We start from the raw sequence: 13,549 nt of genomic DNA on the forward strand, positions 1-13,549 counted from the left end.
ACTTGGCCTTACCAGCACAGTTCAAGAGTTAACATCCTAGTGTCAGCATGTTCTAGGGTGACAACAAGCCAGAAGGTGGTTTTTGGCCTAAAATGCAATTGGGCAAGCATAAGTTTTGGGGTGGGGAGGAGGAGGGCAGCTGATCCATAGAGTATGTCTTAAAGTTTTGGAGAAATCACTCGTTTATTTAAATAGGTACAGTCTATGGTTATTGTGAGTCATTTCCAGTAGTTGCTTTACCAAGTAAGAACCACGGTGGTAAGGCACTTGTTTTGCACTCAGCCAACCTGGATTTAGAGTGTCCCTAAATATCACCCGAAGAAATCACTGAGCACTACCAGATGTGACCCCTTCCAAAAATAGCAAAATGATCTTCTTCCTCAGTCAACATTTTATTTTGGTGAGGGACACACCCAATGGTGCTCTGTCCTCTTAGGCTTGGGGGGGAGGGGACATTGAACCTAGATTGGCTGTGTGTAAGGAAAGCATCCTTCTCACTTCACTATGGCTCTAACCAAGCTTGTTAATGACTTTATTAACCATTTGCCATAACAAGCCAGAGATGCAGTCGGTCCCTTTCTTTTCTTTTCTTTTCTTTTTTTTTTTTTTTTTTTTTTTGGTTTTTGGGCCACACCCAGCGGTGCTCAGCGGTTACTCCTGGTTGTCTGCTCAGAAATAGCTCCTGGCAGGTACGGGGGACCATATGGGACACCGGGATTCGAACCAACCACCTTTGGTCCTGGATCGGCTGCTTGCAAGGCAAATGCCAATGTGCTATCTCTCCGGGCCCTTTCTTTTCTTTTCTTTTCTTTACTTTTTTTTTTTGTGTGTGTGTGTGGTTTTTGGGTCACACCCGGCAGTGCTCAGGGGTTATTCCTGGCTCCATGCTCAGAAATTGCTCCTGGCAGGCACGGGGACCATATCGGACACCGGGATTAGAACCGATGACCTTCTGCATGAAAGGCAAACGCCTTACCTCCATGCTATCTCTCCGGCCCCTCTTTTCTTTTCTTTTTTTTGGGGGTGGAGGGAGTCACACCCGGCAGCACTCAGGGGTTACTCCTGGCTCTATGCTCAGAAACCGCTCCTGGCAGACTCAGGGGGCCATATGGGATGCCAGGATTTGAACCACCAACCTTCTGCATGAAAGGCAAATGCCTTACCTCCATGCTTTCTCTCTGGTCCTCAACAGTGGGTCCCTTTCAACCTCATCAACTCTTTATTTTTGACAGTGCTGGGGCTCAAACCTTGTTCTCATGCATGCAAGGTACATGCTTTCACCCCGGTGAGCTCTTATTCAGCCATTGGTTTTGTTCTCTCTTCCTCATCGAATCTGACCAGGGTAAACGAGGCGCAAAGGCCTTGCCTGCTCAACACTTGTGGTTAGTCTTTAAAACTTGTGCAGAAACATTAGCGAGTGCTTCAAGAAAAACCTGGTCACCTACTGGCAGTGGATGTATGGGGGAAGGGAGGAACACCAGGGTTTGGGCCTATCAGGCTCTGCCCTGGCAGTGAAAAATGAGGGGTTCAGGGCCCGGAGAGATAGCACAGCAGAGTTTACCTTGCAAGCAGCCGATCCAGGACCAAAGGTGGTTGGTTCGAATCCCGGTGTCCCATATGGTCCCCCGTGCCTGCCAGGAGCTATTTCTGAGCAGACAGCCAGAAGTAACACCTGAGCACTGCTGGGTGTGGCCCAAAAACCAAAAAAAAAAAAAAAAAAGAAAATGAGGGGTTCAGTGTTCTCTTTGCCTGGAGTCTCTGGGGACAGATTCCTAGGTTACTGGGGTCCACTTTGCCCCAACTGCAGGACGCCCCTTTCCTCCCCCAGGCTATGGGAATGGGGAAGAAGGGGACTATAGGCCTTGCCTCTGTGACTCCCTGTGCTCTCTGCCCTCCAGGTCATGACACACCTCCACGTGATCGAGGAGCGGAGAAACCAGAGCCTGTCTCTGGTCTACAAGGTCCCCTACGTCGCCCAGGAGATTCAGGAGGAAATTGGTGGGTACAGCCCCTGGCTAAGAGGTATACAGTGTGCTGGATTCAGGTTCAGGCAGGGGACAGTGCACTGAGCTTGAGAAGGGGCCAGATGAGGCCGTGTGGGTGTCAGACGTCATCCAAGTCTGGAGGCCACCATGGCCAGTGTGGCCATGTCACAGTGTGGCGGGCAGCCCAGGGCCTTGTGTTCGCTCCATCTCCTGTTACCGGAAGAAAAATCTCAGGTGTGAAATTGCAGAGGACCTGGGAACTTCCTGTGGGCCTGCCTGGTCAGAGTTGCTAATGTATCCAGGGTAGCACTAACACAAATGCATACTCAGGTACATGCTTGTACATATGGAATATGTATGTACGACATGCTTATACATTCAGGCACACATGTGTGCACACACTTCCTTCTGTGACCTCTTCTGAGTTTAGCATGTACTGGGTTTTATTGGTGTCAGAATGAAATAGGGTAAAGTTAAGGTGTTGGTGGGTGCAGTGCCAGATTGGGGGGGTCAATCCCTCCCCAGATTCCTGCAGAAGGAATATGTGCTTTGTGTGCTGGAGCCTCAGGCTTGACCCTTGATACTGCATGATCCCCCGAGTACTGTACCAGGAGCAGGCCCTAAGCATTGTTAGGAATAGCCCCATCCCCCCCAGGGTAAGCAAAACCCAAAAAGCTCAGAGTGAAAATAGGTGTTTTGGGGGGCTGGAATGAAAGTATAGCAAGCACTTGCCTTGCACAGAATGCCCTGGCCTCTACCCCCAGCACCCTATAGGTTCTCCCGAGCACCACCAGGAGTAAGCCTTGAGAACCTCAGGTTGTGGACCAAAAAGCTGGGGAGGAGGGAGGTCCACAAGCTTTAAACTCTCCCAGGAAGGGCTGTCTGTGAAGGCTGGAGAATCTGTGGGACTCAGGGATTTCTGAGGAAATTTCTGGGTCTCCACACCTTGAGAGGATAGCAGTGGACTTGGTGGGTGTTAATCAGGCCTCAAGCTTCAGAGTCAGGACATTGCTCTGCCAGAGCTGTGCAAGAGCACAGTTAACTGCCTGGGATTATGGGGTAGACTCCCGAGTTGAGGAGGCCAGAACAGAGGGCAGTCTGCTCTGGGCTTGAAGCTGGCAGACCTCACTCTCCACCCCACATGGAGTTGCCTCTGACAGTTACCAAAGATTCTTTCTGATAATTGCCTCTGGCCCTTGTGTTTCTCAGACGATCTGCTTCGGGAGCAGCAGGCAGACATGGACCAGTTCACGGCTTCCATCTCCGAGACCCCTGTGGACGTGCGTGTGAGCTCAGAGGAGAGCGAGGAGCTGGTGCCCTTCCACTCCTTCCACCCCTTCCCGTCCTTCTTGCCTGAGAGCGAAGGTGCATATGGCCAGTGGGGAGGGGTGACTGGTGGGCTGGGGCTTGTCTGCTCAAGGCCTTCCTGAGACCCTGTTTTGCTCAGTTGCCTGCTGGGAGCTGAGGCATTCACTCACCAGCTTCACTCCAACTTCACCTTCTCACGCCTATCTTTGGTGTTAGGATACAGAGGTGGTCTCTGGGCCAAAGGAAGGGAAGGATGCCCTGCTCACTGCCTTCCCAACTAGCTGGCACAATTATGGGGTCTCAAAGCATCCGGTATAAACAAGCTGTGAGGCCAGACCAGTGTGTGGAACCCGATTCTGTTTATTCACTGTTGCCCTGTAGAGATGATAAAAATAGTGGCCGGCAGCAGGGAGCCCTGGGGTCTGTGCCAGTGACGGCCGCTGCCCTACGTAGTTGGATGGACAGACAGAAACTCTGCAGTCCAGTTGACCCTCACTCAGAGGGACCCAGGGGTCCAGCATCTGATGAGGTGGAGTCAGGCCCACGCCCCTCACTGCCCCTAGCTGAAAGAAAACGCAGGAAGAGCTGAAGGAGGTGCCGTCACGGATGGGGTTCGCTTTGACAGCTTGCCTGGGAAAACTAGCCCATGTCTATTGCCCCCTCGGTTACTTCCTTAGAAAATCGCTCTCTAGAAGAGTCAAGCGATTTGGGGTTTATCTTTGCATCTCCTAAGTGCCTGGCTCCAGCACAGAAGGGCAGTGGCAGAGCCGGCCAAGGTGGCTCTTTCTCAATCTCCTCTTGTGCTATTTTATTTCTATTTTCCTCCTTGCCAGACCCTCAACCGGAGTCGAACCACCCCATGAAGAAAGGTCGGTGTGTCCACACCCCCAGCCTCTCCGTCCACCCACATGTGTCACAAGTTCTCTTTTCTGTTCCATCATCACATCCCATCACTGTCCCTGTCGTCACCTCATTTCCTAGGACAGTGATGGCTAACCTTTTTGAACCCGAGTGCTCAAACTGCCTCACAAAACCAAAGAATTTACTCAAATGTGCTAGCACGTCAATTAAACCTTAATAACAAGATTTTATTGTCTAAAAACTATGCGACAAGCACCGCATATCTGAATTGTGACTTTCCCGCATGCCATAGGTTCGCCATCACGGTCCTAGGAGCATGGCAGAGGGGATGGGGACATGGCACTCCACAAGCTTCCCGGATCCCTGTAGTCTGGGCAGGTGGGAATGTAGAAACCCCCTGACGTGGCTGGTCAGAGGCAGCGGGGCAGGAGCAAGCTTCAAGGGGCCAAGTGCAGCTTTGCATTTGAGGGTCCCGCTGAATCCCTAGCACCCAATTGGCTTCCCCAGCTCCAAGCTGTAAGTGGCTTCCCATAAAAAATGAAAGAAAAAATTATAAGCCTGTGTATAGTCAGCAAATTATAATTACTCTTTTGTTGCTGTTATTGGTTTGGGGGCCACACTCAGTGATTACTCATAGCTGATTTCTGGCTCTACACTTAGGGATCACTCTTGGCAGCCTCAAGGGGACCCTCTGGAATACTTGGGCTCAATCCTGGGGTTGATCACATTTAAGGCAAAACCCTCCCCACTGTACTATTGTCTTCTTTTTTTTTTTTTTTTATTTTGTTTTTTTTTTTTGGGGGGGGGGCCACACCTGGTGACGCTTAGGGGTTACTCCTGGCTGTGTGCTCAGAATTGCTCCTGGCTTGGGGGGACCACATGGGACACTGGAGGATCAAACCGAGGCCCGTCCTAGGCTAGCACGGGCAAGGCAGACGCCTTACCCCTTGCACCACCACTCCGGCCCCTATTGTCTTTTTTTTTTAAAGACTGTTTCTGGGGAGTTGGGACGAGGCAGTGGTGGGGTGAAAAAAAAAAAAGACTTGTTCCTGAAAGGGAGTTCTGCTATGACTGTTATCTATATATATATATATAGATAAGATATAGATATATATAGATATAGATATTTGGGGGGGTGTCCTACCCATTGATGCTCAGGGATCTTTCTGGCAGTGTTTGAGGGACCCTTTGGGATCCTTGGATCAAACCTGGGTTGACCACACACAATGCAATCACTTCCCACTGTACCATTGCTCCAGTTCCTCTTTCTTTGGGTTCTGTGGTTCTTGGTCCAAACTTTTCCCTGCGGGGCCCCTTCCTGACCCGGAGTCCTTTCCTCTCCCCTGTACTCAGCCACTCCATGACATTTCATGCAACCCTGTCTTAGCCCAGGAGCTATCCAGCAGGTCCCCTGAGCCATCCTTACTTGGGAGCAAATTGGTTTTTCATGGGGTGTCTAGGTTCAGGGGTGTGTCTCCTGTGTAGCTTTTACACCACACTTTCCAGAGAGAAGACCTTATTTCCTGTTTTCTTAGTTTTTGATATTTGTGTTCTATGAGATTCCAGTGTGGGCAGCTTTGTTTGTTGCATCAAGTCCAGACATTCCCTGTCCTTGTATGTTCCAGGAAGTACTGCTCTGGGCCCTATGGAGTCCCTTAGCTGAAAATCAGACATCAAAGCAGGGTTTGAGTCTCCCTCAGTCCCCCAGTACTGCAGGTACCACCTCCTCTTGTTCTGTGCAGCTTGAAAGCTGACATTCTTCTGGCCCAGGCAGATGTTGATTTAGAGGAATTTCCTCCAGGGTTAATGCTCTTTTGCCTTCCTGCCTTTGTTGTCTTTTCATGGAGTCATTTAAATATTAACTTTTTCTAAGAACCAGAATGGTTTGGCCTGTGTTTAGGAAACATGGAGGTATTGACCAGGTCTTGGCACAGTTTGGACTTGTGTGGGACTAGAATTAATCCAGAGCCTTGTGATTTTTCAAGTTTGATCTTGTCCTCCCTGAGTGGGGAAGGTCCCGAGTGACTACTGAGCAGGGCACCTGTGCTCCACGACTGTCCCTCTCATGGTGTCAATGTTGGCCACTTGGAGCCTGCAAAAGCGAGTCGACTGTCCTCGGCCTGAATTGTGGGTGTCTGTACAGATCGGTACTTGGGTGGTTGCCTTTCATTTGGGGAACATCCCAGTGGTGACTGAAGCTCTACCATCTGGTGCTGGGGACGGAGCCGTGATTCCAGGAAGCAGAATGGTGCTCAACCAGTTGAGCTGTCTCCCCCACGCAGCCCTGATTTATGTGTGAAGGCTGTGTGATTGGGGCAGCTGGAATCATGGGCTTTGGGCTTTGGCTTTGGGGCTGGACATGCAGAGGCTGCACCTACTCTTTCCTTTCCACCCAACTGCTAGCAGAACAGCCAGAGTATGTGGCTCTGCTGTGTAGGACATTGGTGATGTGTTGCGGGGGGCCACAGCGATAGTACAGCAGGGAGGGCGTTTGTCTTGCATGCAGCTGACCCAGGTTCCCTCTCTGGCATCCCATGTGGTCCTCGAGCCTGTCAGGAGTGATTTCTGAGTGCAGAGATGTGTTGCTGCCCTGGCTCTCTGGAGAGAGAGAGACACCTTCCTCCTGAGTGCTTCCATTTTTATTTATTTCCTGCTTGGAATCACTGCGATTTCGGGGACCAAACTGCACTTGGCCATGTGTGATGCACTGGCCAGCCCTTACACTTTCTCCAACCCCCAAATACTTGTCCTTATTGGTTCTGCCTTACCATTGAACAGAGCAGAGTTACGGGGTGTGTTGAGAGGTGTCTGTTGTAGAGGACATGGGATCACAGGGTCTGAGCGAAAATTCCCTGCGGGCTTTGTTAGCCCGCTGGATGAGTGGGGACACTGCTGCCATGCTGTGCTGGGCACCCAGGTTGCATCACTGCCCTTCACTAGGCTAGAAGTGGGCAGTTGAAGCTTGGTCCTTCACTTGGTCCCCACCCCTGTGTGTCAAGTGACCGTGTGCTGGGGCTACATTCATGTTCCATGCAGCCACATCCCACCATCTGTCTCCTTCACCTGAGGGCACAGTACATTCTAAGGAGTTATGGGGTGTCCAGAACAAGTGGGGGGAGCTTCGGGTTGGGTTCCTTCAACCCCAGACCCTTAGCTGTGACCTCTCCACACAGGCTCTGAGTAGGCAAGCCAGCCAGGGGGACTGATCGGGGGCCTTGGAGAAGGTGATTAACAGCAAGAATCAGGTGGACGAGGGACATGGTGAGCATTGCTGCGCAGGGGCTTGAGTGGGGCTGGTTCACGACACTGCTTCATACATCCCTGTGCTTCATGCCCCTCATACCCCCCCAGAATGCTGAGCCTCCCATGCAGGCTGCCCAGCTTTGGAGGGACAGCCACAGACCCTCAATCCCTGCCATGGACAGATTTCAAGTCATGTTGAAATTGGACAGAAATGGCTGGTCCTGCCTCCTATACCTTTTTCTAGCATTATTTTGTTTATTTGTTGGTTTGGGGTCACACCCAGCAGTATTCAGGGGTCACTCCCTTCTCAGCACTCAGGAATCACTCCTGGCAGTGTTCGGGAGGCTCTAGGGGATGTTGGTATTGAGCCCAGACATACAGGTCATCCCTATGCAAGGAAAATGCCCTACCTGCTGTCCTAATTAAAAGGGGAAAGCTCTGGGCTTTCTAATGTGTTTTTGCTGCAGTTATTGCTGTGTCATCCCTGTACAATAGCCCCAGCCTGTCCACCCTGGGCCCCATAGTGTCCTCTCCACAGCACCTCCATCCTACCCCCACCCACCTCTATGGCTTATGTGGTTATAGTTTTGTGACCCGAGGCCAAGGTCTGTCATACCTGTAATGATCCATCTGTGCACAGTATTGAGCTGGAGGGCCCCTGCAGGGATGATTGAGGTACCTTCCTTATCTTAGTCTTTCTCACCTCGCATGGTCTATCTCCCCTTGTTCTGCACATGTGGTCCTGCAATGACTGCAGCTGACCCTGTGTAGCCGCTGCCCCTTCTATGGGGGGGAGAGAGAGAGATATCAGGAGTAAGATTCACTGTGAGAGAGGGAGAAAGAGAAAAATTAGGAGTAAGATTCACTGTGAGGGCCCGGAGAGATAGCACAGCGGCGTTTGCCTTGCAAGCAGCCGATCCAGGACCAAAGGTGGTTGGTTCGAATCCGGTGTCCATATGGTCCCCGTGCCTGCCAGGAGCTATTTCTGAGCAGACAGCCAGGAGTAACCCTGAGCATACCGGGTGTGGCCCAAAAACAAACAAAACAAAACAAAAAAAAAAAAAGATTCACTGTGAGAGGAGAGAAAAATCAGGAGTAAGATTCACTAGAGAGAGAGAGAGAGAGAGAGAGAGATGAGAGAGAGAGAGAGAGAGAGAGAGAGAGAGAGAGAAAGAGAGAGGAGAGAGAGAGGAGAGAAGAGAGGAGGAGGAGAGAGGAGGAGAGAGGAGAGGAGAGAGAGAGAGAGAGAGAGAGAGACGACTAACTGAGAGAGAGAGAATCAGGAGTAAGATTCACTGTGTGTGGCCACTCTAGGAAAGGGTTCATTTGTGCCATCCTCTGCCCATGGTTTCAGGTCATTGATGAGACTCTGATGTGAAGGAGATGATTTTCAATGCCTGAGAGAGTGGGGGGCCTACAGGAAGAGCCGGTATGTAGCCTCTTAAGACAAGTATGTCCTTCCCCCCTCCCCAACACATACATCCTAGTCCCCGTGGGAATGTTCTGGGAAACAAGGGCCCTCATGTGGGCGGGGATCGTGGGTTCCAGAAGGTGTTGGGGACCCCACTGTGCCCTTCTCTGTCCCTCAGGAGGCGACAGGGCCCTACGTGAAGGACTTCAGCCTAAGCAGCAGCGCCCTCATCGGCCTGCTGGTCATCCGCAGTGGGCTGTGGCCATCGGTCATCGTCATCAGCCTGGTGATGCTGAGAAGAGGGCAAGTACGGCTCCATCAGCCATGGCATCGTAGAGGTGACGCGGGAGGAAAATGCCCCCTTTCACCTCACTGCCCTGCCCAAAGTCTGGGGCGACTTTGGGATCTTGTTCTTTTCGGGGGCCACACCCAACGGAGCTTAAAAACTCACCATTGGAAAGTGTTTGTGGAACCCCTCCGGGATGCCGGGGAGTGAACCTGGTTGGGCCCGCATTCAAGTCAAATGCCTTTCCGCTATCCTGGTCTCTGGCTCCTCAGCTTGGGGCTGGGACTTTGGGTCCCTTGTTGCCAGGTTTTTAAAAAAATGCCCTGGATTCTGAATGCCCTGTGTCCACACTTTGGACACAGAAGGCCCTGCAGGCTGCTCGCAGGTTAGCTTAGCTTTTCATCCTGTGTGGCTTGGAGGTGTATATCCAGAACCTACTCAGTGCAACAAACGGCCGCCTGGACCCCCACCGCTTCAGCACAGTCTTGGTTCTGAAGGGTGGGCTCAGTGCTGGGACATGGGTCCGGCCCCACCCCAAACCTGCTGTTCCTTCACATTCATCTCCACAGGTGGACCCCCCATGCTGACCCCAAGAAGAGCGTCACCTGAACAAGATGCAGAACCATGGCTACGAGAACCCAACCTATAAGTACCTGGAGCAGATGCAGATCTGATGGGGGCAGGTGGACTCTCCCTACCCCCCGACCACCGATCTCCCCCATAAGAGTCAGCATGCCTGCAAGACACCCTGCCCCCCCTGTGATGACACACTCAAACAGGATGGGGACTGAAGGCCGCAGCACAGTGACTGTTGATCCTTATTTTTTTTTTCTCCTTTGTTTTTTGGGCCGCACCTGTTGATGCTCAGGGGTTTCTCCTGGCTTGATGCTCAGGAATCACTCCTGGCAGGCTTGGGGGACCATATGGGATGCCGGGGATCAAACCTGGGCTGGATGCGTGCAAGGAAAGCGTCTGCCCTCTGAGCTATGGTTCAGGCCCCAGCAGTTTCCTTTTTATAATTAAGCTGATGTCCCTCTCTATGGTGACTTGCTCTCACTCTTCCTCGCCACTGGACCTATCTGTGCTGCTCTAGGCTCTAGTATGTGATGTGGAATCGGCTTTGGTTGGCTCATCTGCCGCCTGGCTTTTATGTCGGGGAAAGTGGGGGGACAGGGCATTGCAGAGGAGCCACTCCCTTCCATGAGCTTCCAGAGGTGGCTGAGAAATTACACAAGCGGGGGCCCCATCCCAGACATGCTGGCCCTCTCCAGCTACTCACCAGAGCTGACATCACATAGTTGGGCCTCTAGCAGGGCCAACATGGGGTGTCCAGGCCACACTGGCTCTCCCCAACCCCTCCCGCTCTTCCCGGGCACGTGCTCCGGTCCCTGTCCTCCCCCTTGGACATGGGCATGGCCTCCACTGCCCACCTCCTGGGGCTCCTGCAGGAGGGGAAGGGAGCGAGCAGTCGGCGGTTCCGCTGCCTTCAGAATAAGGTCCCGGCAGCTAGCGCCCGTGCCCCACCCCCTCCGTAATGCTTTGTCTAGTCGTTCGTGGATATGCTCACAGATCTTCTCTTTTTTATATTCCGAAGGTTCTGGTAACCTGTGGTCTTGTTTTTCATTTGTTCGTTTTTGTTTTTGTTTTCTGTTTCCCTGTGGCTGTTATTATTTTTTCTTCTTCCGTTATCCATGTCTCTTCCCACTATGCACAGATGAACTTCACCTACCAACTCCTTAATCTGATCTGTGGAGAATGTACAGAGTTTAAACACATCAATAAATACTTTAACTTCCACTGAGACTTGCGTTTCATTGACCTCTGGGGGTCAGTAGGAGAGTGCCACCCCACCTTGGGACAGTGGATACCGGGCCTTTGACAGGATGGAATTACATTTCCATAGAGAAAGTCCCATCTCCAGGGTTGAAGAGATGGTACAGCAAGAGGGCACTTGCCTAGTATGTGGTTGACCTGGGTTCCATCCCCAGCACCACATATGATCCCTCAAAACCATCTAGGAGTGATCTCTGTGCATTAGAGCCATTGAGTGAGCCCTGAGCCCCACAGAGTTAGGGCCCAAAAGACAAAAGAGGAAAAAGCAAAGGAAACGCCATCCCAAAGAAGAAAGGAGCCTCCTGTAGCAAGGAGCATCCATAAAAAGGCCCCTGAGCTACTTCTTTTCCCTGTATCTGAAGTGACTGCCAATTTCAGGTCTGAAGTGGGTCAGGTTTAGCCCCTTTTAGCTTACTGGGCTTTCTTTTTCTATTATGTTTTCTATTGTGTTTGCATTCTTGTCATAATCTGGGTAAATAATTTCCCTCATCTCCCTGCCATACCCCTCACATACATACACAAACACCTTTTCCCACATTTAGGGACCCCCCCCACTCAGATTTGGGGATAAATGGTTTAGGCCACACCCAATGGCACTTTGAGATTAATCCTAGCTCTGTGCTGTGGAAAGGTTTATGCAATCACTGGGGATTGAACATGCAAGGCAGGTATTGCCTTGAGCCTCAGTACTGTCTCCAGTGCCACAGTGAGTTCAGGATGGCCCCGAAGTAAGCCACCAGGGTCCCTGCGGGCTTTCTAAGCTTTTGGGCCATCTGGGCTCTTTCTGACTGGACCATAATCAGAACCATTCTGAATGGAGGTATTCGAGCTCCTGGCCTTGAACTTGCCCAGCAAGTGCTGTAAGCCATTCTGAGCATCTTCTGTACCACCTGCATTTATTTTCTGGACGTGGGCGGCACCTCTGCTGTGTTGATCACATTGGAAGATCAAGTCTGGATCAGCTACATGCAAGTGCCTTAAGTATAGGGATACTTAATATCTTGAACAGCTCCTACATTTTCTATTAATATATGTACTTTGGTTTGGCGGGCCACATCCCAGCCAATACTTGGACTTACCTCCCTTGCTCTGCACTCAGGAATCAGTCCTGGTGGTACTTGGGGGATCTTATGGGAGGCCAGGGAATTGAACCCAGGACAGCCACGTGTGTAAAGCAAGCACCCTCCATGCTGTATTATCACTTCAGCTCCTTAGCTCCTATACTTTTAAACTTAATGAGTACCTTGATCAGTCTTCCTGTTGTTCATCTTTTATATAATTATTGGGGACACACACCAGCTATGCTTCAGGGCTTACTCCTGTCAGCATTTAGGAGTCATTCCTGGTGGGCTCAGGCACTATATGGGGTATCGATTAAACCTCTCATGTGTAAGACCCACCCACTCTACATTACTACAGCTCATGTTTACCTTTTATCCTTGACCAAGTCCCATCAGTATTTTTGTTTTGTTTTGTTTTTGGTTTTTGGGCACACCCCATTTGACGCTCAGGGGTTACTCCTGGCTATGCGCTCAGAAATCGCCCCTGGCTTGGGGGGACCATATGGAGACGGCCGGGGATTGAAACCACGGTCTGTTCCTTGGCTAGCACTTGCAAGGCAGACACCTTACCTCTAGCGCCACTTTCCCCGGCCCCATCCATCAGTATTTGTACATTCGATTTTGGGGAGAAAACCAAATCTGGTTTGGCACTGGAGGTCTCACAAAGCAATGTGCCCCAGCCCTTTGATTTTTCTTTTATCTGTTTTCTTTGAGTTCCTATAAAAGTAGCAATCAATTTGATCAAATTAAAAATACCATATTAGTGGCCAAAAATAGTCAAGAGTTTTGTTAAAGCAAGTGTCATTTTGGCTACTGCTAAGTTCTAGAATAAGACATTTCTCCTTGGGGCCGGAGAGATAGCCTTGGAGGTAAGGGCGTTTGCCTTTCATGCAGGAGGCCATCGGTTCGAATCCGGCGCCCCCATATGGTCCCCCGTGCCTGCCAGGAGCAATTTCTTGAGCCTGGAGCCAGGAATAACCCCTGAGCACTGCCGGGTGTGACCCAAAAACCACACACACACACACACAAAAAAAAAAAAGACATTTCTCCTTGATGCTTACTGGAGGCTTGAGTAGAGTTTGGGGGCCAAATTTTCAGCACAGTTTGCAACCTCATTTATGAGACTTTTCAGTAACCTGAGATTCTTTAGTAGCTTCAAACCTGCAGTAGTGGGCTTAGTCCAGCCGGGCTTTGCATGCAAGGTTGCAGGTTCAGTTCCCTGGCATTGCATGGTTTCCTGGGCACTCCAGGAGTGACCCCCTGACCTGTGAAACCCCCAGACAAAAAATAAACCTAGGGCTTTGTATGCAGTTGACTTGCGTTCACCCTATATTGTGCCCTGTGTCCAGCCAGGAGCAAGCCCCTGAACACAGCTGTGTGTGGCCCTAAAACAAAAAGAAGCTAAAAACCTGTCAATAAGTGGCATTTTCTTGTTGAAGCCAGACCCTGTACCCTGTGGGCATTTTCACATAGAGCTGTTCTTTGCTGACCCTTGGTAGGTGAAATCAGGGCTCTGTTAAGTCCTTGTCCATGCAGTGTGAGGCTGTCTGGTACAGCCTTC

General features: G+C 51.0%; 1 protein-coding gene across 2 annotated transcripts in view; it reads left to right on the forward strand.

Moving 5' to 3' along the window:
* APLP2 (amyloid beta precursor like protein 2) overlaps positions 1-3,868 on the forward strand; it is a 55,360-nt gene extending 51,492 nt beyond the window's left edge. For both annotated transcript variants that reach the window (XM_049778226.1, XM_049778227.1), the window contains 2 exons: positions 1,899-1,998; positions 3,195-3,868. In XM_049778226.1, coding sequence (XP_049634183.1) covers positions 1,899-1,998; positions 3,195-3,415 — 321 coding nt within the window. In that variant the 3' untranslated portion in view covers positions 3,416-3,868. The remainder of the gene's footprint in view (positions 1-1,898; positions 1,999-3,194) is intronic.
* Positions 3,869-13,549: the final 9,681 nt, after the last annotated feature.

Source organism: Suncus etruscus, chromosome 8 (assembly GCF_024139225.1).
Source record: "Suncus etruscus isolate mSunEtr1 chromosome 8, mSunEtr1.pri.cur, whole genome shotgun sequence".
NCBI lineage: Eukaryota > Metazoa > Chordata > Mammalia > Eulipotyphla > Soricidae > Suncus > Suncus etruscus.